General features: G+C 44.6%; 2 protein-coding genes across 2 annotated transcripts in view; both read right to left on the bottom strand.

The window, feature by feature from the left end:
- DTX4 (deltex E3 ubiquitin ligase 4) overlaps nucleotides 1-11,315 on the bottom strand; it is a 31,033-nt gene extending 19,718 nt beyond the window's left edge. The window contains exons 1-2 of the mRNA XM_069470055.1: nucleotides 11,105-11,315; nucleotides 2,187-2,910 (exon numbers count right to left, since the gene is read on the bottom strand). Of these exons, the coding sequence (XP_069326156.1) occupies nucleotides 2,187-2,910; nucleotides 11,105-11,315 (935 nt within the window). The remainder of the gene's footprint in view (nucleotides 1-2,186; nucleotides 2,911-11,104) is intronic.
- An 8,345-nt stretch (nucleotides 11,316-19,660) lies between these two features.
- Nucleotides 19,661-24,319, bottom strand: FAM111A (FAM111 trypsin like peptidase A). The gene is made up of 2 exons (XM_069470054.1): nucleotides 24,242-24,319; nucleotides 19,661-21,425 (listed from the first exon to the last, which is right to left on the bottom strand). Exons 1-2 carry the CDS (start codon nucleotides 24,317-24,319, stop codon nucleotides 19,665-19,667), a joined length of 1,839 nt encoding a protein of 612 aa, XP_069326155.1. The 3' UTR covers nucleotides 19,661-19,664.
- Between the last annotated feature and the right edge of the window lie 2,821 nt (nucleotides 24,320-27,140).

The raw sequence follows: 27,140 nt of genomic DNA, 5'->3' as shown, positions 1-27,140 counted from the left end.
AAAACAGAGCTGAGGGAAAAAAAAAACACAACTTGTTTCTATAGCCCTTTTGAAACTGCACTGCCCGGACCTCCACCCACTCTGTAGCCCCGATTCTATTGGCGGGCAGAGGAAACAAAGAGGAGAGAAAAAGCCGCCTTGACTCATTCCTTGAGATTCAAAGCCACCTGGGTGCCTCTCCCTCAGTGATGGCATGAGGTCACTTGGCACTTGCCAAGGGCACCAGAGACAAGGTGGGGTGTTAGACCCCCGATCAGCTTTGACTTCAAGTCAACAGCTACGTAGTACATATTCATTAGTACCTGTTAACAATGACAGCAATAATAGCAGTGAAGACTGACTGAACTCTCATTATGTGTCAAGCATTGTGCTCAGTCTATACACTGACCATCTCATGTGATCCTCATGACAACCCCAGGAGGAAGGTCCTATTACTATCCCATTTTACAGATGAGGAAACTGAAGACAGAGGAAACTTGCCGCAAGTGACTCAGCAAGGAACTTGGGTTCAAGCCCCGACAGTCCTGGGTTCTAGAGGCCATGTTCTTATCCAGCATGCGAGCCTCTCTCCTCCACACCAGCAATCACCCCGGAACTCTGTTAGAGGCCCCCAGGACACCGCTGTGTGTCAGCGTGGGCAGAGAAATTCAGCAGAGGTGCAGCTAGGTGCCCATTGCCCTCTCCCAGATGCTTCTGCCAACTCAGGGGAAGTCATGAAAATCCCATGCATCTGACCAGCATTTTGCCATTTGTAAATCATGTTTACGTACAATGAGGAGCTGGGCTTTAGCCAGAAGTACAGCAGACTAGGGGGCCGAAACCTGGGTTTCAATCCCTACTCTATAACACGTGAGCTGTGTGGCCCTCCTTCAGGAGTTAATTCTGAGCTAAGTGACCGTGCCTAAGACTTCCATCACAGAGTAAGGGAATGCAATAATCTAGCAAACTGCCACGGGGCAAACTCCCTAAGTGGAGGTTTTCACAGGGACTCCGTGGGGCAGGTAAGTCCATTGGGTGTTGCCCAGGTTCTGTGGCTCACCCCAGTGGCAGAGGCAGGAGTAGAGGCCCAGCCTCTGGGTCTCTGGACTCCCATCCCAGTACTCCGCCCACTCTGCGGTGTACCCTCCTTCCACTGTCCTCCCAGCTGCAAACCTCTATGTACAGAGACCCAGCTGAGTACGACGGCACCCTCTCAGGGCAGTCTGGATTTTCAGACTCAGGTGCCCAACCCAAATCTAAAACCATCCTGACCGTCTGGGGTTCAGGGGTTGAAAGCAGATCCCCCTGGCGAAAGAAAGGGAAGACTGGGTGGGTGTGAGAATGATGAGAAACCAGGGACAGCAGGCACTGCATGGACCTGGGTCGCTTCAATTTTATGATCTGCAAGATCAGGAACAACAGAAAAAGCAATACTAACAGGACGTACGACATCACCAGGTTGTCACAGGAATAACAGACAATCAATACAGGGAAAGCGCCCAGCACATAGTAAGTAGTCACTAAACATGGGCGGCTATTTCAATCTGGAGTCACCCCTTGAGATTCCAGAGAGACCAGAGGGAAGGGACTAACCCTCATTTGGCACCTACTCTGTGCCCCGCACTGTGTGGTACGTGCTTGGTGGGGGAGAAACACAACAGTCAGAATCCGGGCTCTAGCATCAGACTTCCTCAAATCTGAATCCTAGTCGATGCCCACGATGAGCTATGTGCCCTTGCAAGGGAACCTCTCCTTCCTTCATCTGGAAAATGGGTCAGTGCCTATTTCATAGTTGTTGCAAGGATTAAATGAGGTGATAAAGCCCCCAAACCACAACACAGTGGGAGCTCAATTAATATTGCCGATTATTACTCACTATGCACAATCTTCTTTAAGCCTCACGGCAACCCCAACATGAGAATTATTGCCACCATTTGCAGATGAGGAAGTTGGGACTCTATAATGTCAGGAATCTAGCCCCAAATCACATGGCTAGTAAGAGGCAAGGTCTCAATCTGAATCCAGCTCGCTGAGAACCCAAGTCAAACCCTCCCTCATCCACCACACACCGTGCTGCCCCAGGGGGCCAACACAAGATAAGGAGGGGCTTAAGTCTTGGCAGCCCCTCCTTCCGCTGACCCAGAAGATCAGTTACAGCCTCTGTCTGCAATTAGTAAATGCTCTGAGGCAGCCACCGAGGCACCTACCCAGAGGCGATCAGCACCCGGGACTGGGCGATGGCCAGTCGCTGCAGGTTGGTACGATTCAGGGTGGCCAGGGCCACCCTTCCCGTCTTGCCGTTGGCTCCTGGGGGGCTGGCAGGAGAGCCCGCGGTTGCCCCAGCCGGCATGCTGGAGGTTTGTCGCCGGATCACCTGCGATGGGACTGTCTTCACCGGGCCTCGAATGGTGCCTGTGCTGTCCAGTGGCTTGGCCCCGGGGCCTGGTGGGGGAGGCAGCTTGACCACTCCGGAGGGGGGCATGTTCTTGCGGGTCGCTGGGGGCTGCAGGGGCCCAGAGCTGCCATTGACCACGGCCGCCTTAACACTCATCACCAAGACACACTGTGGACAGGAGCAGGGTGGCGCAGGGGGCGAGGTGGCCGACCCAGGGCTGACTGGCCAGGACTGAGCCTTAGGCAAGGTGCCTGTGACCATGGGGTAGATGAGGTCGAGGCGCCGGCGGACGCGGCGCTGGCGCTGGGTCTGCCGGTTGATCTGGCCCATGGTGCTGAAGTCAATGACGTAGCTGAAGCCGATGGAGGTGAGGTCGATCCAGGGGTGCTGCTTCTCATAGGCGTGCTGGATGGTGATGCCCACTTCCATGTCGTAGGGCGTCCAGGAGCCATTGTCGTTCTCCCACTCCCACACCACGCCCTTCCCGGGGGCCGAGGACGGGTCGTAGTAGTTGCGGCGGACTGGGCGGAGGGTCCCTGCCAGAGAGGGACAGAGGAGAGGTCAGGGTCAGCATGAATTACGCTGAATTTACATTACAGGTAAACATATAACAAGTCCTACTGTGTGCCCGGCACCACACTGCCGGTTGAGGTGTCACCTCTGAAAGAGACGCATCCCTGCCTTTAAGACGTCTGAGGTCCAACCAGGCTGGAAGCAGGTGAATTGCAACACGAAGGACCTGGGAGCAGCACCGGCGCTGCAGAAAGAGTGCCTCCTGGTTTGGAGCCGGAACACCTTGGTTTGCCACCAAATACACTCACTTACTAGCCAATACAGAACCTCTCAGCCTCCTTTTCTCCCCTGGCAAACAGGATAATAACTACTTTCGAGGGTTTTCATAAAAATTAAATGTGCCTCAATCATTCAACAAACATGCGCTTGTACATGCCAGGTACTGGATTTCACATGCACCCTTTTACATTGCATGGGGGCATATAAAGCTCTTGACACATAGAGTACATGCTCATAAAGACCATGTTCCTTCTCCTCTGTCCCTCTAAATGCCTCTGCATCAAGGGCTATGGAGGAAAAGAACACAAGGCCACAGAAGCCCGGAAGACAGAGAGAAGATTCTGTCTCCACTCCGGAAGGCAGTGGTGATAGAGCTGGCTCTCTGTACATTTATGGGTATGGTACAAAAAAAAAAGGTATGTTACTGTGAGAAGGGAAATCAGGTTGGGAGAACTCTCTCATATTTCCCAACATTAAATCTTATATCAACAACGATAATATTTTTAATGGTCATGAGAATAATTTTGCATTTCTCTAACATCTTTCTTTTAAGAAGCTCAAACCCTCATAAAGATAAGAAAATCTTAATTTTGACAGCCTCACTGCAGGGGCAGGGAAGAGGCCAAGGTTATTACAGGGGTTAATGGTACAGTAGAATTGAACCAGCAAGACTACAAGGGAGCTAAGCTTGTAACTGTTGCCCCCTCTTCCCTACCCCAAACCTGAGCCAGGCCCATCCTCAACCAGGGCTCATTTCATGTTATCAGCATCAAGGCTAAAGACTGCCTGGCTCAAGGCAGAGTGGGGAGGGCTCCAAGGATGCAGGAATCTCTGCATCTGTCGGCTTAAGAGCTACCCATCAAAGTGGTGGGAAAAGGCTCCCCTTTCCCGGCCTCTGACCCACCCCCTCCCCCAAGCCAGAGGGAGACACCAAGACCGGGGACAGAATCCCATTCAAGGGGGGAAGAAAAGGAACAATGGCTATTCAGGCCTTTGCCAGGGTCATAACCCGCCCCCCACCCCATCTTCAAGCCCCTTAATGACCCAAAACATCAACATTCAGAGGCACCAGGGAGAAGTAGAACAATCCCCTATTCATCGCCAGGGCCTCTGCTGGGGGACATGGGGGTATCAGGATGGGAGGGTGGCGGCAATAGTTCCCGGGTTTGCCTCTATTTCCTTCCTAAGCAGCCAGCTTGCTGGGGAACAAAGAGTGCGGCTTTGGGTCTGACAGGGTTGGTTCTGTCCCTTCCAACTGTGTGATTAAGCCTCAGTTTCCTCGTCTGTTTGGGTCCCGGGTGGCTACTTCAAAGGGTGGATTTGAGGATTAAATGAAGAAATGAATATAAAACTCTAAAATAGCACCTGTCACCATAGCAAGAGCTCAATACAAGTTGCTGATTATTATTGTAATTTACTTTCTATTACATCTAAGCAGGATGAAAAAATCATGGGGAAAGTTTAGTTCAGGGGAGGTGGACGTGTGTGTGTGTGTGTGTGTGTGTGAGAGAGAGAGAGAGAGAGAGAGAGCAAGAGCGAGAGAAAGAGAGAGACAGAGAAAGTTTCTGTATAACTCATATTTGCACAATCTTTCTTACTTACAAAGCACCTCACATATTCCACATAACCACATAATCTTCCTGGCAATCCTTTTACACATGAGGAAATTCAGTTTAGAGAATTTAAAGGCACTATTTTATATTCTTTCCAGGGTAACAGGGACAATGCACTTAACCAATTCTCACAAATGTGCCTAAAGGGCATTTTTTTTTTTTATAATAGTGTTATCAATCCTGTAGATGCCTGAGAGTCATCCCAGAACTTCTGGAAACTATGCCACGGCTCTGTAACATACCTTGCCAGGTTTATCTTTCTCTATCCCCCCATTTTCATGCAAAACAGAAGCGCCTCTTATCCGCAGGCATTCCCTCTGAGTTCCCTAACCCCCTCCCCAACAATTCTCCAGGTCTCTACTACCAAAATGTCCCCCTTTGCCATTTCTGCCTGTCGAATTATCCTTATCATTCAAGTCCTATGCCATTCGCCATCCATTTCCTGAAATGTTCTCCCAGCCCAGGCTCCCCTCTCAGGAACCTGAAGTGCATCTCTTGACCACGCCTGATGGGCACCAGTGTTTTGGCACTTTTCATACTGGGGTGCCTTAAGTGGAGTTCTTTGCATTCTAGTGCCTAATCCAGCGCCTGGCAGCTACAAGGGCTCCATAAACGGTGCTATGATTGATTGAAGACTTCTGGCTACTTTGATATTTAATCATTTGCCACACATCACTCAGCACCCATTAGCGGCTATGTGGAATGCAAAGATTCAAGCATTCCTCAAGTAGCCTGCCATCTAAAACAGGGTTAGAAGACAACTGTGTGAATGACTATTTATGAGGCAGAATGTGTCACAAGCAAGATGCCAACAAAATACATGTTGGCAGGAAATCTGATCACATCCCCTCCCTGCTGAAATGCCTTCCATGACTTCCCCTTAGGTCAGGACCGACAGCCCCTCCACCTGCCGACCTCTGTGGCCCCTCACAGCTAACGCACTCTGCCCAGATTTTGGCCACACTGGCCATCAGCTGCTCCCAGCTGCCAGGTTTCTCTGATTCTGGGCCTCTTCACAATGCTGGTTCCTCCCCCAATACCCTCTGGCATCCTCTTTGCTGCTTATGCACAGATTAAAGATCATTTCCTTAAGGAAGCCTCTCTGGGTTGCCCTGACCAGGTCAAATTCCTATTCCCATTTTTTTTTTTTTCATAGCACTCATCTCAATGTGCAGTTACACATTTATTGGTGAGGCTAATTTGATGACTGTCTGTCTTTCCCATGAGATTCCCAGTGCCACGAGAGCGGGCACTGAGGTGTTTACTCACGGCTGTATCCCCGTGCCTGGCATGCCTAAGGGCCCAATAAATATTGATGGAATAAATGAAGCAATGACAGTTTGGAGAGCATTTCAAGGTTTAGAGAACATTTCAAGAAGTGGATGGCAAATGGGATAGAATCTGAATAATAAGGAGACTTTCAATAGGCAAAATGGCAAACGACAGAAATTCAGAGGAAGGGACCTTATGGATAGTTGGAGACTGTCAGAGAACTCCGAAGGAATGTACAAAGAAAAAAGTGGCCTCCGATTGGCAGGATGGAGGAAAATACAAGGCAGAGAAGAAGATAAGCCTGGAAAGTATGTTAGAGCCAGGGCAGAGAATGCCCTGTGTGTTCTGGAATGCCAAGCTGTGACGGATTTAATTTGTAGGCAATGAGGAGCCAGTGGAGTTTGTTAAGCAAAGAGCGACAAGACCAGAGCTACTCTGTTAATTAGTTCCAGGTGAGTGGAAGGCTGTTGGCAGGGAAATGAAAAGGTGACAGAAAGGAGAAACTCTACAGAGAATAAAAGGGTAGGACTTGACCATGACTGGCTTTCCAAATGAGGTTCTCAGACCACCTCCTTCAGAATCTCCTGGGGTACGGATCAGCAGTGCCCTCGAGCAACAAGCGGGTGCATCGCCAGGGTTTGGGCGTGGGGACCTGCACGTGAATGACCACCTGAGTTTTCATCATGCACACTCAAGTTGCAACTGTTGGGTCACATGGCTCACATGCCTGTACATACTACATGCCCAAATAAGACTCTGGAATGACAGAACGAATCAAAGAATCCTGAGGCTTTGACCATGGGAAAGTGGCAAAATGGTGTCACCATAAACAGGCAGAGACATGTCAAGAGGAAGAGCTGGTTTTTGGAGGGAAAGTTGTTGAGTTCAGTTCAGCCCTAGCATTAGAGACAGTAAGCAGACCTCAGAATCAAAGTCTTGAGACAAGAAAGATGGTGAGATTTCATTCTCTGATTATTTTCAGAGGCCACCGTATTTAGAATGTGCTAGTCCTGGGCTTTTCCAGAATCAGGCCCATAAACTAGATAATCTGCACAGTCATTCAAAAAAAAAAAAAAAAAAAAAAAGGCCTCTAGTAGGAGTAGGATAGGGGATAGAGGATGTTCATAAACTAAAGAGGAAAAAAGAGAAAGAAAATCACCTTTTCCCAGCAACTCAGAGACCTGCATCCCAAAGCGCCCACAATGCTTTGGCTCCTGGGAAATGGCAGGCAATGCCTTCCAGGCATTAACCGGAGGTCTTCAGGGCATGTCACCCACATCTATGTCAGTAACTCCCTGCTATAAGAGCATGTACTGTGTCCAAGAAATCCAAGCCTCTTTTATCAGCATCCCCCATCTGCACCAGAATGTTCCCCAAGGATGGAGACTTGGATGTCCTATTATTGCTATATCCCACAAGTCTGGAACAGTGCCTGCACTAAGTGCCCCATAGCTGTTCACTGATTGAAAAAGTAAGGACACAGGGCACTTGCTTTGGAATCTCAGCTCTGCCATCGAAGCTGTAAACTCTTGAGCAACTTAATCTTTTTCAAATTGTTTTCTTATAAAATGGGGGTAACAATAGTTCTTCATAAGAGTGTTGGGAGGATTAAACAAGATAGTGTGTGCAATGGGCTTGGCATGATGCAGACACGCGGCACATCCTGCACACGACAACTATCATGTGGTCATCATGATGTCTGCCTCCTCCACTCCTGTGCTTACACAGGGTAGTGGGTGTTGGGGGCGGGGGGTGTTGCTAAAAATTAGCTTCTGTCAAATCATCTAATTAAATCCCCTTTCTCTCTCCATCTGACACTTCTCACTGCATTAAAAGACATAAAGGAAGTAAAACTTGCACAGAAAACTCTGAGCTGGAAAAAACTCTCCCTCACACCTACATGCTTCTTACCTGCATCATCATGGGTGCAGGGTTCAAACCCATGCACCTGCCAATCTGCATAGGGGAGGAAAGAAAGGAGGAATCTTAAGGCTGCTCTTCATCCTACACAGGAAAATGAGGCCTGAGCAGCTAAGGGACTTGCTCAAGGTCACATAGTAAGCGGTGAGTCTAGGATGACAGCCTGAGTCATGTCTCCCCTCTCCCAACCTGAGTCTTCCCCATCCTGCTCCTGCGGCCCTGGAGATGGTGGAGATCGGGTGTGTTGGAAGATACAGGAGAAAGTGATGCTGAATAAAGCTCTCCAGTCACTGCCCTACGACACCAAAGGGGCAACCCAGTCAAGGTAAATGACAGCAGGTAGAGAGGACCCACCAAGGCTTTTGGAAGTAGACAAGACCCAGTCCCCTCTATCTCACCCCATCTTTTCCCTTCTCCTAGATGCTCTAGCCCAAAATACCTAGAAGGGACCAGCACAGAATGCAAATGAGCTCAAACCCCTAGGCGGTCTGTGCAAGAAGGGCCCAGGGCAAACAGAGGTGGCAGATGGGTATCTGCCACCTCCCAGCCATCTCCCTGGAGACAGGCTGGATGAGGTCAGGAGCCCAGGCGAGTGGAGAGACTGAGGACTCACTCAGCAGTGGAGCAGGCAACTTCTAAAAAGACAAAGCTCCCATGTCAGGAAATGTCCCCATACAGAGGAGGCAACAAAAAAGAGAGGAATCGCCTCTGGGCAGGGGACTTCCAGCTCTCTTTTGTTTATGGGGATGTTTCTGGTTCCCAGCTTTAAACTGCGGCTTGAGGATGGTGGGTAATTTAATTAAACATTGCAGGGGCTTGGCTGAGGTTGCCTGGGAGCCACTGGTTTAAAGTTCCTACCCTGTCATGGCCTCATCAATGAGCTATATTGAGAGAAACTGTGTATGTGTTGGTGGAGAAAGGAGAGGAGGGGGCTCAGAGCCCAGAAACCCGGAGATTCTATTCTACTTTGACAAGTGGCCTGACAAACCCAGGTTCCTGGGAATTTAGCCCAGCGCCTTCCACACCCAGCACTGGGCCTGGCACGGAGGGGAGAGGTCCTCAGCAGTGAGTGGATGAAACCAAAGCAGTCTCAATGTAAAACACACCCCGAGGCAGTCTTTAAAATGACCCAGGGCGAGTTCTCTGCCTCTGATCTAGAATCCAAGAAGCCTCATCTTCTGGCTAAACTGCCAACCACGAGGCCGTAGTCCACCAGTCCTTGGGTAAGAGTAAGTAGACCTGGGGGAGCAGCTTCTGTCTTTCTGGGTCCTTTAGGTCATGACTGCTCCTAGACACCCGCCCATGCTAGGTGCCCCCAAACACAAATTCAACCTTTGCCCTTCCCAAATGTCGGGAAGGGGCTGAGACCTTTATATCACTAGGATGGCTCTCCATATGCTACAGAGATTTGATCTGAAATAGAAAAGCTAACACCTGCTATTTCGAGCAGGACTGGAATTCCCTGCCAGGTGCCTTAACTGCTGGTCTTTGTGGTCCCACCCATGGCTCAGCTTCCCCTAACACACAGACACCCTCCCCACCCCCCAACTTGACACCTCCACCCTCACCTCCACCACCTCCATCCAAGTTACACAATTACATTCTCTCCCTCCGTCTCAGCCACACTTAATCCTCTTTCTCAATCTCCCCACATTTCTCTCTATTCTCTCCTCCTCCCAGTCTCTCTCAGCTCCGCTTCCCTCCCTTCCCCACCAAGGCTGAAGCCCCTCCATATTCTAACACTTCTGGAATCCTTTCCCCAGAAAGCTTTACTCACTGGGCCAGTGTCTGCAGAGCCCTTGGCAGAGAGGTTGTTGGGAGTTATGACTAAAGATGGGGACATGAGGGTGGAAAGATACCCCTTTCCCATGACAATCCTAATTAGCACACAGGATGTGGGGGCTTTCCAAGGAAGCTGAGACACCCTGCCCAAACAGCTGTTCTCTGAGCCGCCAGCCTGCTCTATTCCCTCCCCACCACACCTGCCTCTGCAGACTCCTTAGTTACACTCTTGGGAAAGCCTAGCTAGAATTCCAGAAACAACGGCCCCCTCTGGACCCCTGTGACGGAAGAGATTACTGGAAAGACAGAGAATTGTCCTGGGCCATCAATTAAGCATGGACACATTGGACCAAGCAAAGAGGTGCAGCTCTGTCCTCCTCCTCCCCCTCCTCCTCCTTCTCCTCTCTCTGACAACCCCCCCCCCCATCCCACCCCCAGGCTCCCTTCCTGGCTCTGACCTGGAAAGGCTGGTCAGCTGAGAAGCCGGGTTGTGGTGGCCATAGTGGCAACTTGATTCTCATGAAGAGATAGGAGTTTAGCGCTCTCATAGGCTATGGTTTCAGGAGGAAGCTTGGGGACAGTTTCTCCTTAGGAATCTGCCTCCTGCTCCACGGACAAAGAGAGCGGCTTCCCTGCCAGACATTCCGGAGCCCCGACCCTCCCCCTCCTCTCTCCATCTGCTTGGCCTGTTGCTTCAGCACTTTAGTGCACCGCAGAGGCATCCCCAGCGCCACAGCATCCAGGGCGTTCCAGCCCCTGGAATCCCCCAACTCCAGTCTCTCCTCTCAGGGACGCCCGGGCGCTTCCTTTACCCGACTCCAGCTGGAGCCTCCGGGGAATCCCTTCTCCCCTTGCCGGTCCCCACACCCAGGACCCGCTGTGGGAAGGCACCCCACACAGGAGAGGCAGAGGCACTAAGGTCGGGGTGAGGGAGGTATGTGGCAGGCCCAAGGCAAAGCAGGGTCAGCCCTGGTGTGAGCAGCTGCGGGGTGAGGGCAGGGAGTTTTGGAGAGGCTGGGATTGCTTGTGGGCTGGGGCGGCCCCAGAACGTCTACATAGAAGGACTTAGGGCCACCAAGCGCTGAAAAGGAGGCGTGAAACGGGGAGGGGGTTCTCACCGACCAGATTGAAGCTGGGTTTGCACAATCAGAACACTGATACTACTTGCATGTACGCTTTGGTGGGGGATCCTAGGAGAATCAAGGGGAGTAAAGCGCCGCCCACCACCACCTCTTGGGGACTCCCCCGCACGGAGGTGCCCACTGGGTGGGCCAAGGTGGGCTCACGAGGCGGGAGATCCCGAGGCAGGCCGGGGAGGTGGGCGCGGGCGGGGCAGGGGCAGCCGGCTCACCCGTGTCTTGGCGGAACTGGTTCATAGACTGCAGGTCGATGATGTAGGGCGCGAGACGGCTGTCCACCTGGCCCAGCACCACGCTGCCCCCCGCGCGAGGGCCGGCGCGGACCACCGCCTCGATGTGGTGGCTCACGGCGGGACTGTAGGGACGCCAGCGGCCGTGCTCGTTCAGCCATTCCCAGACCACCACGGCCGAGGCCAGGAGCATGGCGAGCCCGGGGCTGCGGCGCTGCGCTGCCTGCCTCCCGGGCCCCGAGCGCCCGACCTCCTCCGCTTCCTCCTGCGCCGCCGCCTCCGGGCCTCGACCGCGCCCCCCGCCCCGCGCCCCGCCGCCCCGGGCAGCCTCAGCTCCGGCCCATGGGCTCCTCCCCAGCCGCGCATCCACCGGGGCCCGGGGCCCGGGGCCGCCTGGGTCGGACCGCGCACCGCCGCTGCCGCCGGGGTCCGCCGCTGCTGCCGCTGCTCCGCGGGGTCGAGTCGCTTCATGCAAATGCCCGGCTCTCTGCAAACAGGCCCCCGCCTTGCAAAAGCCACCCGGCGGCCGTGGACTGGGGCTAGCGGCGAGGCGAGGACCCAGCCCTCGCACCAGTTGCGCCTCGGGCTCTGCAGACGCCGGGGTGGGATCTCGCCGCACGATCGCGCCTGGAATGGCACGCTCGCTTCTCCTCCCCTCTCCCCTCCCTCCCCACCCTCTCGCCGCACGAAGTGCAGTCGCCGCCACGGGGACAGCTCCCCCTCCCTGCGGCTCCGCTCAGTCGCTTCCAGAAGGAATTGCCCATCCCAAGCGGGGCGCTAAGGCAAACCCGCGTCCACAGGGGTTTCCCTGGTTCCTTGCTGCGGAGGAGCGACCCGCCATGACGCGGCCCCGGGACCGCCGCTGTCGCCCGGCAGCAACTTTGCAGCCTCCTTCCCAGAATGTAATTATCTTTTTTTTAATGCAGCATGATCGGTGTCCGCAGCGCGAGCTGGAAACACGCAGTGTCTCGGGGCCTGCGCACGCACTCGCACACTCACACACACACGCGCGCGCGCACACCCTCACGCCCTACTAGCTCGGGCTCGTATTACCTCATTCTCGCCAGCATCCTTAGCTGTCCGTCAAGAATGCAGACGCCACGCCCCCTGGCTCCTCGGGAGGGTACCCCGGAGCTTGCGCGCCCCCTGCTGGCCGAAAGTGTCGCATGCTGGCCAGGGGCCGCACGCTGCTCAGCTTCAACCTCTACTAAGGAGACCCAGTCCAAACGGAGGTAACAATTGGTCAAAAGATAGATTTATCTATGTAGAGAGCAATGTGGTTTTCTGGCCTGATTCGAGATTACTAGAGTCAAGAAGATACATACTAAATTGATTTATTCTGTAGCGTTTCTATGACCCAAATTATGAGACACTAAGACAGACAAAAGCTAGACTTGATTATTTTGGTCATCAATAATTAATGTGGAAAATAACTTAAAATGGGTGAGTTCTGACTAAAAGCGAAGGTTGTAATCAGACTTATGCATTAATCTTGTCAGAGAACACAAATTTTGTTCCTCTGAGGCTGCAACATAAAACAATGAATTAATTCTATCAAGATCCAAGATAGGATACGGAAAAATAAATATTGATTACATGTTAGAGAGTAGGATTGTGAATCTTTTTGAAATAATCATGTTTTTCATAAATCATACTATCTTTTTATGTTTTAGAAGATTTTCTTCCCCTTTTGGTTGTCTTTTCTCTCATCATTAGAATTTTCCAACTCTCTGTCTTTACCTCCCTCCCAACAGAGTTCTAAATAAGAAGCAAAGGAAAAAGCATCACCTGTCTCTTCTTCAGGTCTCTAAAAGCCCCAGCTCAAGGGACCTCTGAGCTTGTTCTTTCTGGTCTTCTTGCATAGTTTAACCTCTAAAATCTCTAGTCAGCCTCTCTCTTAATTGGGGGTTTACTCCCAACCCAACTCAATCAACGTTATTCATTAAAATATCAAATTTCAGAATTTGAAGAACAAAAAGAAAAGGAGTTAAGGACACCTTAATTAATCCTACCAACGGCCATTATTATTCCCATTTTACAAAAATTACAAGACTTTGGGAATTTAAACAACTTGCCCCCAGGTTACATATCTTGTCAGAGGAAAAACCAGTATTCAAAACTTATTTGGGCTGGCTCAAAAAAAAAAAAAAAGATGGCCGTTACATAATATGTATTATATGACATGGAGGGGGTGCAGTAGGAGGCAGGTAAAAATGTCTCAAAGGGAAAGAAGGGAGGAGAAAAGATGAGGATAGAATGTTCTGAAAGAGAAACAAAAGTAGCATGGAAGAAAAGATAATTTTAAATTTTATTTAACTACTTTTACTTCCAATCATGAGAGTAAGAGTATGAAGACTCAGGAAACTTTCTTGTGGTCTAGATAGGCATGGATCCAAAAGTGAACAGTGATGATTCAAGGAGATGCTGAAAGTACCAGGGATAAAACAGCACCTGACCAGCTAAGCCGGGAATTCCCAGGTAGGAAAAAGCCTAAACCAGGTAAGAGGGCTATTAACAAATGCCAGGCAGGCTGTTTGAAAGATGAACAGAAAGCAGGAAGAAACTGACTTCTACCTATGTCCAGACTGATTTTGTATCTGGTCTCCTTGTATCTGCCATGTTAAACATGACAAAGTGTTACAGCAAAATAAAAATAACTGATGACACATGAGAGGGTTTATATATAGTCTGATTCATTTGTAAGAGGAAGTGAACACACACGGGATCTTCAAAAAGTCATGGAAAATACACATTATGAAAACACTATGCATGTATTTAAAATTTTTTTTGTACCAAAACAAATTCATACTAACTTGTTATAACCTGTCTGAATAGGATCTAGTTAGAGGCAGTAAGAAGGATAAGATATCAGTTTGAAAAGATCCCCTATCAGAGCAATGTGAATTCTGCTACAATAGGAGCAAAAACAAACAATAAATTTGTGGTGAAGCTTGACAGGAAGAATGGTGAAATCATTGGTACTTTACAAAAAGCATCATGAAGACAATACCTCAGAGAAATCAACAGTTTACAAATGGATAATATATTTTAAGGAGGGAAGAGACAATGTTGAAGATGAAGCCTATGCCTCAGTGGCAGACCATCCACAGCAGTTGGCGAGGAAAAAATTCATTTTCTTGGTGCCATAACTGAGGAAGACCAACAATTAACAGCACAAACAGCCAACACCATAGACATCTCCATTGGTTCAACTTACACAATTCTGAATGAAAACTTAAAGTTGAGCAAATTTTCCACCTGATGGGCGCCAAACATTATTGCACTCAGATCAGCTGTAGACAAGAGCAGAGCTTTTGATGGAAATGTTAAAACAAGTGGCATCAAGACTCTGAAGGATTTCTTCAAAGAATTGCAACAGGAGATGAAATATGGGTTTACCAGTATGATACTGAAGACAAAGCACAATCTAAGCAATGGTTACTAAGAGGTGGAAAGGGCTCAGTCAGAGCAAAAGCAGACCAGTCAAGAGCAAAAGTCGTGGCAACAGTTTTTTTGGATGTTCAATGCATTTTGCTTGTTGACTTTCTGGAGGGCCAACGAATGATAGTGTTTTGAGAAAGTAAGTCAAAGCTTTAGCAGAGAAACACCAGAGAAAGCTTTACCAAAGAATCCTTGTCCTCCATGACAATGTTCCTCCTTATGCCTTTTATCAAACAAGGGTAATTTTGCAAGAGTTTTGATGGGAAATTATTAAGCATGCACCTCACAGTCCTGATTTGGCTACTTCTGACTTCATTTTTGTTTTATTGTTTGTTTCTTTCTTAATCTTAAAGAAAAATCTTTAAACAGTCCCCATTTTTCTATAGTTAATAATGTAAAAAAGACTGAATTGACATGGTTAAATTCCCAGGACCCTCAGTTCCTTAGTAATGGACTAAATGGCTGATATCATCTCTTTCAAAAGTGTCTTGACCTTGATGATGATTATGTTGAGAAATCAAGTTTATACTTTTTATCTTTTAATTCAATTTTTCCATAAACATTTTGAAGTGTGCTCTCTCTCTTTCTATATATATGTATATGACTTGACATTAGTGATCAATTATAGCTGTAAAATATATGTATTTTAATAAGCCATGATAATTTATAATTCATAACAACCCACTTGGAAATAATAATTTATAATTTTATGTCAATAGTCATTATATATGTACATACATTTCTTAGATCTTCCAAGACAATCCTATTTCAAATAACTTGTACCAAAAAGGACTTAAAAAGAGCTAAAGAATGGAGCTTTTCAAAGGATAATGATCAAAACTGGCTTATAAACACAGAAGGAAAAGTCCTCCTTCCTGACGCTCTCGTCAGACAAGTGCTTGAGCATATTCACCAAGGTATCCATTTTGGATGAGATACCACCTTACAATAAATACAACCTCATGTGGCTGGGCCTAATGTGCAGAGAGCCATTTAGACAGTAGCCCAGAGCTGTCCCGTGTGCTTGAAAAATAACCCAAAGACTTCAGGAGGCTCGCAGCCGCCCCTAAAGGAAGGAACTCAATTGAGAGGGGCTTTCCTGGGGGAAGGCTGGTAGGTAGACTTTACCAGGATGTCATGAGTTATCAAATTTTCAATATCTGCTGGCCTTTGTTAACACTTTTTCAAGATGGGTTGAAGCTTACCCAATCAGGACTAAAAAATCTTCGGAGGTCACTAAAGCCTTTTTAAAGGAAATCGTTCCTAGGTTTGGACTTCCTTTAACTCCCCAAAGTGATAACAGAGCAGTTTTTGTTGCCAGAGTTACTCAAGAAATATCATAAATTCTAGGAACTGACTGGAAGCCTCATTTATCATGGAGACCCTAAAATACTAAATGGATGAATAAAACTTTGAAGAAGACTCTTTCCAAAATTTGTCAAGAGACTAACTTAACTTGGGACAAAGTGTTTTCCCTTGGTGAATGGCTGGGACTCAAAAACCTCCTTGTGTCTTCTTGGCTTCCTAATGGGCATATCTAGTCTCTATAAATCCCCAGAATTAGAGCGATGGTAAACAGAGTATATGGGGATCCAGCTGAAACTCCCATAACCAGAATATTAGACTCTACCCAGACTTCAGGGACGGCTCTCCCCTAGTTGGCTGTGACTTGGCCACCACAGACCCTTGGTCAGAAGAAATACCCTAGCAAACTTATGAGTCACATGGCTTTGTAACTTGTGCCCCAGAGGGATATGTTTTCGTATATCAACAAGAAGGAGAGCCTTGGGCCTATACATGCATTAAAGGGGGAGACGATGGCCAATGTTTACTAGGATACGCTATTACTCCACTCTCTGTACACAATGACTCACAATGACTTACTAAACACTGCGCCAGTTTCCTAAAATTGCCAATTTTATATATAGTTCCATAAGCATGTACCACCATAAAAGCATACTTGGAATGAGTATAAATACTGATATGCTCATTTTTCTCATGATATAGGGCTGTAGTCAGTGCAATCAATTCCACCTTCTGGCCAGACATTCCAGGGGGTAGGGCTTGTGCCTCAATTACCTGTTGGCTGGTAACCACAGCATGCCCAGCTTTGCGCTGTCCTTGTTCCATAAAACTACTTCCATCTCTAAAGAGCTCCTTGCCAGGTCTGGCAAGGGTTGATCAGTCAAATTCAGGCAACTAGAATATACTTGGTCAATAATTTGAGTGCTATCATGGACTGGGGAATGAGGGTCCCTAGGCAACGAGGTGATGGGATACAAAGTGGAAACTGTCTTCAAAGTCACATTGGGATTATCTAACAGATAAGAAGGTGGCTACGTGTGTTAGGGCAGGTTGTGTTGAAAGCAACACGTCTTATTCAGGTCTTATTCAGAAGTCACAGATTAGAGATTGATGGTGAGTCTTGGTGTGCAGGAGGTCTAATCCAGAAGTTATAGAATTAGTGATGGATGGTGGGTCTTGGCATTATTATCCTGTGAAGAGTCTGCTGTTTCTGGGAGACAACTTAAATGGTAAAAGCTCAGTTAAACAGAAAGATTATAATGTTTCAGTGTATAATGGGGAGTGGAGTATGACAGAAATAAAGAGTTTGTGTTTTAGTGTGAAAAATAGAAAGCAATAAAGTAAGGAAATGAATGTTTTGGAAAAGAAATGATGGTAGAAATGAGAAATGAGAGGAAAGCCATGTTTGAAGCTTTTGTAAGCTCACATGGAATTCCCATGTGAAAAATAATCAAAGACAGAAAAGAAGTGGGGCTGTATGCCTAATTTTCCTTTGATTTTTTACTCGATACTTCTCTAGGATGGCATCAGACATTAAATATGGCAGAATATTTCAGCTGAATGAAAACACCTGGGGATAGGATTTGTTTATAACATAATTTATTTGCAGGACACAGTGAATACACAGGTGACTTGACGTGAATAATCAGTTAAAAGTTGTAGCATGCGTGACAAGCTAAAAAAATGATAATTTATGATTACAGCAAGTCCTCACTTAATGTCATCATTAGGCTCTGAGAAACTGCGACTTTATGTGAAATGACATACTGTATGCCCAAGGAACTTAACTCTTGTTTATATCAATTAGCTTATGGTAAAATTGGTTTTGTACAGTACATTGTTTCACTTAAAGTTATGGTTTCCAAGAACGTATCAACGACATTAAGTGAGGACTTTATGTGTGTGCCCATGTATGTGTGCATGTATTTATGCAGGCGTAGGCTAGTCACCTGTTGTCAATTTAGTAGCACTACCACTTCCTTATAAAGATGAGGATTATTTTTTCCCAGAACCCCTGTATGTCCTGGATTAGCATTTGCCAGTGAGAAACTTTGCATAAGAAACTTGGAAGGTGGAAATAAAGTGGTAGTCATTGTTTCCTGGAAGATCATGGCAGTCAGATAGGACTTTGTAATATCTCCACAAGGTCCCACTTACAGATTGTATCTGACCTAGGAACTTTGCAACATCTCTGTAAATTACAACTTTAGTATCATTGTGGTGGCAAGGCATGGCATCTTCTCAGACTGCCCCACATCAATTAGCAACTTCTCTCTTCCTTTCAATGCTTTACACTGACATCCACCCTCTAGTTACAGTATTACAGCTCCTTTGCTCCTCTCATTCTTATTGAACCCCCAATTCTTAATTAAATACCTTATTTCTGTAACATTTGTAGTGGCTGTCTTCCTGACTAAATCTGGGCTGATACTATAATATGTATACATATCCTAGATCATCCAAGACAGCCCCAATTTCATTAATAAATCCCATATTTTCCTGAAGAATCCCTGGCATTCCAACACTACCAGTATACCTAAGACCCACAAAACCAGACCATACCAAATGCTGGTGAGGATGTGGAACTAGGAACAGTCCTTCATTGCTGGTGGGAATGCAAAATGGTATAGTCACTTTGGAAGGCAGTTTGGCAGATTCTTATAAAGCTAAACATAATCTTATTATAAACCCATCACTTGTGCTCTTAGATATTTACCCAATGGAGTGGAAAATTTATGTTCATACAAAAACCTGTACACTAATGTTTACAGCTGCTTTATTCATAATTGTCAAAAACTGAAAGCAACTAATATATCTCTCAAAAGGTGAATGAATAAACACATTGTGGTATATCCATAGAATGAATTATTTGGCAATAAAAAGAAATGAGCTATCAAGTCACAAAAACACATAGAGGAACTTTAATTACATATTTCTAAGTGAAAGAAGCCAGTCTGAAAAGGTTACAGATGATAAGACTCCAATTATACAATGTTCTGGAAGAGGCAAAGCTATAAGGATTAGTGATTTCCAGGGTTCGGGGATTCAGAGTGGGATTAAGTAGGTGAAGCATAGATTTTTAGGGTGATGAAAGTATTCTGTATGATAAAACACAGAAGTTTGCAGCACAAAGAGTAAACCTTAATATATACAAACAAAAAACTCATTTAGGAGGTCAAGGAATCAAATAACATGATGTTTGAGATATCCCTCTTGCCCTAATAGCCTATAAAAACAGTGAATTTCAGGACACATACATTATGACAGCTTTGGTAGTATGAAGATTTTGGGAATTCTAAAATATTTTGTTTGAGAGCATTTCTAATCAAGCATTTAGCTCCTAAGTTAACAATAACTATAGTTCCAGGTTTGATTGCACCACACATTTTTCTAAGCACTTACTTTCCCTATGTCAGATATTGGGGATAATGAGATGAACAAGTTTTGGCTCCTGCCTTGTAGCAAATGAATTTTGGGAATGATATGGAAGAAAAAAAAATTGATGGTTACATGACTTTTAGTGTCACAAAACCGACTATTACTGAATCCTATCATTCTCTACATTGCTTGACTTTAAAATAGGAGTCATAGTCCACTTCATTGCGTTGTTAGGAATAATTTCTAAATGTGCTTAGAAAAATGCCCAGTACATAGGAAATGATCAATAATATTCATTATTATTATTTTTGAAATTGACTATTTTGAATTTAGAAAAGTTATTATCAATCGCTGTGGAATAACAACTCCACAGTCAATTCCCTTAAAGCTAATAAAGATACCTAATTCTCCAAAGTCCTCAATCCTCATCACTCATCATTTCGACATCCATCTGGCTCATAAATACTTCTTCATACCATGATTTATGTCTTTGCTTAATATCAAGGAGGATAGATGCCATAAGAGAGCCAAACTCAATGACACTATTAATACCATTTTTGTGGGTATAAGCGAAGCCAGCAGTGTGCATGGCCACCAACGAACCTTTTGAATCAAACACTGGGGATCCAGAAGCCCCAAAGTAAAAACAGGTGTCATAGGTAATCACATCAGGGTTGTGAACTATTTTCTCAAAACTTCTCGGAGTGTACATATGGACATACTGCATATCCTCTGCTTTTCTAGCCTGAACATGTTCCTCACATTTCTTTTCTCGCTGATCCTGAGGGATTACAGCACAAGCATCATGAGACTTTTTATCTCCATATGGATGGCCAACAATATGTATCAACCCACTAAGGGGTACAGGAGTGACTCCATGATGTAGTCCTACGGGTACTTCTTGTCCATTTTCCTTCAGCTTCAGGACAGCATAGTCAAGCTTTTCATCAGATATCTCAAACCAAGGTTCAACAAAAAAGCAGTTCTCTTCTTTCTCTGGGGCATCTTCATAACCAAATGTCACCCTGACACATTGACCAATTATGGCTGCCCATTTACCTAGCTCTATTCCTTCTCCCACAATGTAATTTATTACATGCCGACAAGTTAAAATGAACAAGCTTTTAAAAACAAAGCAGGTGGCAGAACCCGTAATTCCATTGTTGTCCCAGAATATGTAGCCAACTGAATCACTGAGATGTGAAAGAAGTTTTATTATTTTAATCGGAGTAGAGTTTTTTGTTACTTTCCCAAAACTTGTTTTATGCGATTGAAATAATGATGTTTTCCCCTTTCTTTTTTTCATTTTTTCCTTGAAATTTTCTCTGATTTTTTCACTTTCTTTTTTCAAACTGGGGTACTGGTCCACAATGTATTCTCTCAACACACAGGTGTTTCTTTGCTCTGACTCAGAATTCTCAGCAACTGCTGCCCCGGGGCCCATTCTTTTCACAACCTCAACCTGAAAGAGCTTGCCCTCTAATTCATCAACTGGCTGGGTGTTTTCTACAATGGTGTCCAGCTTTTCAATGAGTTTCCAATCTTCCTTCTCCAAACAGGAAAGAAATCTGCCGTCTTTGCACAGAGCATCCTTGATGGTCTCTCCTTTGAAAGCATAGACGCAGAGTTTGTACCCTTCTTTGTGAAGTTGCCCGCACTTAACGATCTTTTTCTTGTACTTTCCAGCTCCAATTGCGTGAATGTAAAATTTGACACACTCAGTAGATGATACCTCCTCATGCCGGCCAAAGCGTTTGTTACTTTCTTTCTGTTTATTTTTACTTTGGGCAAATGTAATTACCACATGGCAGCTTTCAGGAAAACAACGGAGGGGCATTCCAAGGTTGATGAACCCTTCGATTCCCTCTTTGCCACACACTAGCATTTCTTTGCCTTGGTGTGTTTCTATTTCTTCTCTGACAGCCTCAAGAGTGTTGAGAGCCATATATAAGCGATCCTTCTCACTCCTTATGAGCGTATATTTCATTTGTTTGTTTTTCCTCTGGTTTATATCCAAAGTAACATTAATCGTCTTATTTGGGGGCATGGTCTGGTCTTCTGGATTTTTCTTAGGTGAATGGAATCTTTGAGCCTTGGTGTTAGTTATATCTCTTGGACCTCCTTTAGATTTCATCTTCACTGGAGAAGTACTGGAATTATTCTGTCGTTCTTTAGGGACCTAAAAGCAATGTTAGATATTTTAAAACTTTAAATGCAACCCTAGTCTTTTGTTTCTCTTTTTAGTATGGAATTCACAAAGTTTCTCTGGGAAACTCAGAACCAATCAAAGTGAGTAGAATTAAATCAGTGTTTGACTTGGGATCCAAAATAAAAGCTGAGCTACTTGTCACATCAGTCGAATAAGCCCTTGATATCACTACACTGGCAAATTTTTCCGAGAAATATGAGGGAAGAAACACAATTTTTTTTCCAGATGCATCAAAAACAGAGATTCTTGACTCTACCATCTCTATCTGAAATAGTGTCATTTCAGGTCTTGTTTACTATTTTCAGGTACCTAATTTTTATATTTTCTGAGCAGAATGATGGATCATACCAAAAAATTTGTTCTTAAAACACTGAATTCAGCAAGAATGAGTTACCATGATTTATCAGGCATTAAATATTTTTTAAAAACTCCATCATTATTTAACTAACCATTTAGTCATAAAAATGTTGTTTTCTAATAATAAATACTTTGAGTCATCCAGCATATATCATAGAAAGAACTCAATTTCCTGTTATATTAATCCCCAAATTCTATAAAATGAGGGGAACAAATACGGCTTATCTGATGGAGTCTTTCTGGTGGAGAGAGTTTTTCCAGTTTTTCTTGTAAGTGCCCTTTTTAGGACCACATAATAACCAAAAAAGGAAGTGAGTATCAGAATTCCAAATCCTAGTCCAATCTTTTTTCCATTAGACTTCTGTATATATTATATTTTGTAAATGTTGTATCCATGAGTCCCATTTTTATAGGGCATTATCTTAAGAACTAGGGGTTGGGAGGAGGAATTAAATAAGGAGGATTAATCAAATAGCAGAAACTGAATGAAAAATTAAGGGCATATGATTCGTATGTCTAAAAGATACATTTGTCCCAAGTCATATTATCACAGCATGGGCATCAACAGATATGGGTTCATATGCCAGCAATGCCTCTTACTGGTAATGAGAATAACAATGCCAGGAATGTTATAAAGATTAAGTGTAACTTCATTGTGTGACAATGCTTAGCACAATGATTGGCATGTGATAAGTTAATTTTGTTTTTCTTCTTTGTAATAATACTAATATTCTGGATCAAAAAAACAAATAAACAAAAAAAGCTAAGATAATATAAATTTACTCTGGGCATATATACAAACTCTTAGAGAACATCCTTTCAGTCTAATGCTGCCAGAAACTCCCTTGTCATGCACCCTATCTGAGCACTATAATAGACCCCCAGCTTAATAAAATGACTCTTGGGTACATATGGACACTTTTGAAAGGGGAAAAGGGATAATATGTAGTTATTTGTTCACTCTGTCATGGAGCAGGACAGAGAAAAACAGATCTAGGCTTGCCTTGGATATTCTAGATACTTGAATGTTCTAGTTTTCTAAACCAGGACAAATAAAACAACTTGAAAGGCCAGGTGTGGTAGCTTATGCTTGTCCTAGCATTTCAGGAGGCCAAGGTGGGAGGATCACTTGAGGCCAGGAGTTTGAGACCAGCCTGAGCAAGAGCGAGACCCCTCTCCACAAAAAATAGAAAAAAATATTAGCCAGGAATGGTGGTGTGGTGTCTGCTTCTAGTCCCAGCTACTCAGAAGGCTGAAGCAGGAGGATCACTGGAGCCCAGGAGTCTGAGGTTGCAGTGAGTACGATGACACCACTGCACTCTAGCCTGGGCAACAGAGCGAGTCCTTGTCTCAAATAAAAAAAAAAAAAAAGAAAACAAGGTGAAGAATTTTAAGTTGCATTCTCAAATGCTTACCATTCTTCTTGATAAGTTAAAGGAGAATTTTAGACTCAGAAAAAAATACTATGATTTGGTATGGTACAGAGCTCGATGAATAGAAAAAGCCCTGACTATGTGTCAGTGAACATACGTCCAAGTCTTCACTTTACTCCTGCTTTAAGTGACAATTCATTTTTCTTCTCTCCTCCTCATAAACAAATTGAGGATGGCAAAATCTTCCCTGCCTGCCCAACAAGGTTATGGTAAGAATAAATATATAAAAATTGTTTTATAAAGGGAAAAGCACTATTCAAATGTAGGTTATTAGCATGATTGAATAGATTAGCCACATTTGGAATGGTATGTATTTTCATGCTATGAAACACCTTTAATTTTGTTTTTATTTCATAGTTTAGTGTAATATATTGTATTTGATTTTTATTGTTATTCAAGAAATATCACAATAGCTTTCTATTAAAGGATTCCTTGATATGGCTGAGATTTGTATTACAACTCCTTTCTCTGAAGCCACCCCCCAAAAAAGAAAGGATAAAACAGATGAGAAAGATTTTAACTTATTCAATATTCCCAACACACAATGAGGTAGTTTGTTGGCAAAAAGAACTATAAAACTCAATGCCAAGGATGGCTAAGGCTAATATCAGTATACAAACAACCCCCTGTACCTGTGGGTTTCCTATCTGTAGATTTAACCAATGGCAGATCAAAAATATTTGGGAAAAAAATGGATGATTGTGTCTATACTAAGCATATATAGAACTTCTGTTTCTTGTTATACTACTAATATAGTAGTATAACAACTGTTTATGTAGCAGTTTAGCTGGTATTAGGTAGTTTAATTAATCTAGAGGTGATTTAAAGCGTACAAAAGAATGTGCATACATTATACACAAATACTAAGCCATTTTATATTAAATATAAAGGACTTTGAGCATCCACGGATTGTGGTATCCAAGGGGGGTCCTGGAACCAATCCCCCATGAACACTGAGGGACAACTGTATTCCATAAATAGAATTTACAGACATACCTGAGAAAAATAGTGGTCGATTTTCTTATTACGCTTTGCATCAAACCGGATCTCTGATCTGCGCTTCTTACTGCTCATGATGACTTGAAGATGAACAGATGGTTCAGCTGAGACACTAATTTCAAAAAGGTTCAAGTTATAGCAGTTTCTTCATAGCTATCATTAACTGTGCAGAGGAAAAGATTAACTGGAGTCTCATGTCCCACCTTTTCCCTTGAGCTCCAGCCTCACTCTCTCTGGAGATGTTAACTTAGCAAGTTGATAGTTTATTCACCAAGGATAATCACCCCAACAACAAAAGCTCCCTTTTACACAAAACTACTTGTCAGACACTATACTAAGCACTTTACAGAAGAAATTTTCTCTAATTGCCAATCCCCACAGGTTCCGTGGAAAGTGGGTATATGTGCATTCTGCAGACGGGAAAAGTATAGGTCAGAGAAGGCAGGTGATCTGCCCAAGGTCAGAGCTCCATGGCAGAGCTAGATTCACATGCAAGTATTAATACCCTACGGAAGAGTTTGCAGTTGGAGAGTTCAAAAAGCTGTTCTATTTACATTGATGTTAAGTTCCAGCCTGCACTGAAGATGGAGGTGGCAAGGGATGGTAAAATGACAGAGAAATGGGTGGGAAAAGAACTGGACAGGACCATCATGACGAAATAAATTTGGAATGAGATTTCAAAAAGAAATCTGGAATGTCTGCCTGAGGTTTATACTGAGGAACCTTAGTGGCTGCAATAAGTTTTTTGTTTAGAGGAGTATTTTTCCTTCTATCTTTCCTCTCATGTCTCCTTAGAAAAGAATGAATAATTTAAATAAAATAGTAAAATCTCCAATAGAGATAAATTACAGTGGAAGGACAAATAGCACTGGGGGCAGCAGCCATATCTGCCTTCAGCACCTCAACATCTAAAACAATGTCTGGCACGTGGCAGGCCCTCAATATAGACACATTTACAAAGATACATTCACTGAGGGAATGGAGTGGGCATCTGCTGTACTATGTCCTGTTCTAAGTGCTTTGCATGAACTGCCTCATGTAATTCTTACAAGCCTACAAGTTAGGTATTATTATTAGATTATTGTCTCAAATATAAAGAACTTGAACAGAGATGTTACAACTTTCCTTAAGGTCATGACGCTCCAGAGAGTGTACTTTTGAGACTTTTCATTATGAACATTTTCTAACATAAAAAAAATAGAAAACGGTATAATGAACCTCCACATGCCTATCACATGGTTAATTATTTGGTCATTTTTTTGCAAACTTACATCATCTTTTTATTAGACTAGATTATTTTACAATTAAAGACATCATGACGTTTTAACCCTAACTATCACTTTCCATCCTCAAAATTAAGGACTTTTCTTATATAATCACAATACTAATTTATTCACACCAAGATCCAAGTGAGGGACACAAGTTGCCTTTAATTATGTCTTTCAAGGCTCTTTTAGTCTAGAAAAGAACTGATTTGTTGAAGTGAACAGAGAAGTTGTTTCTGTAGGATGTTCACCCTCCTGGGTTGCTTCTATGCAGTGTTGTTTAACTGATGCTCTATCCCCTGTATTTCTTGTCAAGTGGAAGTTTTCCATAGACTATGTTCATTCTCCTAACCATTCCACTATGGAACAGAAGTCCTGGCTGTCTCCTTCACTGGTAATGAGCTACGAAGGAAATCCCTTACCCTCCGAGCCTTAGATTCCTGTTTGTAAAAAGAGGCAATGATTCTAAATAAGATCATGAATATCACAGTGCTATATCAATGTCAGTATTTATAGACCATCTGAGTTCAAATATCAAGTCACCACATACTAGCTATATATATGACCTTGGACATATTAATTAACTACTCATTGCCTCATTTTTCTCACTCTAAATAGGAGTGGTGTTAGAATGTCCATTTTTGTGAAGACTGAAAAATGTAATCCATGTAGAGCCTTGAGAACAATGCTTGGCATGTAATAGGTTGCCCAGTAAATATCACACTGGTGATACTTATCAATATCAACACAGTAACCACAGGGATACTTTATAAACAACAGAGAACCTAGGAAAACAAAAATACAAACAAAAAATATCATTGAAGAACTTGGCTATGCTGTAAGATCCTCAAAGGCAACAACTGCCCAACAATTAAGAAAGTTTGGAGGCCGGGCGCGGTGGCTCACGCCTGTAATCCTAGCACTCTGGGAGGCCGAGGCGGGTGGATCGCTCAAGGTCAGGAGTTCGAGACCAGCCTGAGTGAGACCCCGTCTCTACTAAAAATAGAAAGACATTATATATGGACAACTAAAAATCTATATAGAAAAAATTAGCCGGGCATGGTGGCGCATGCCTGTAGTCCCAGCTACTCGGGAGGCTGAGGCAGTAGGATCGCTTAAGCCGAGGAGTCTGAGGTTGCTGTGAGCTAAGCTGACGCCACGGCACTCACTCTAGCCTGGGCAACAAAGTGAGACTCTGTCTCAACAAAAAAAAAAAAAAAAAAAAAAAAGAAAGTTTGGGACTTCCCTGTGTCATTCATGATGTCTCTTCTAGTGTAGTTTGCGAGAGGACGCAGGTGCTTCAGCAGTGACTAACAGACACGGGCTAAAAAAGGAAATGCAAGTGGGCAGAAAGATACATGCATTTTGTAGGCCACCGGCTTGTAGTGGGGCAGTCGCAGTGGAAAGGGGCAAGAGGTTAAGAAAACCCCCCAATATTTTTCCCCTTCCCACATTGTTTCCAGCATCCAGACTGAACCATGTTGTATTAAAATATAAAATGCCCTTAGCTGTGCTATTCCAGCCTCTGTCTTATAGTTGAAAGTCAATGTTCTACTTACCTTGACTTCCTACAGTAAAGGGATAAAGCAGTACAGCCTGTCCTGAGTCCCATCTCCAGCCCACCCGGAAGC

Source organism: Eulemur rufifrons, chromosome 6 (genome assembly GCF_041146395.1).
Source record: "Eulemur rufifrons isolate Redbay chromosome 6, OSU_ERuf_1, whole genome shotgun sequence".
In the NCBI taxonomy this organism is placed as follows: Eukaryota; Metazoa; Chordata; class Mammalia; order Primates; family Lemuridae; genus Eulemur; species Eulemur rufifrons.
Note: the sequence above shows the minus strand (reverse complement) of the source record. Positions and strands in the feature narration are given on the sequence as shown.

Coding starts and splice junctions, on each gene's coding strand:
- FAM111A (XM_069470054.1), bottom strand. CDS start 24,319: ATGAGCAGTAAGAAGCGCAGATCAGAGATCCGGTTTGATGCAAAGCGT. Junction 21,426..24,241: donor TCGACCACTATTTTTCTCAG/GTATGTCTGTAA, acceptor CATTGCTTTTAG/GTCCCTAAAGAACGACAGAA.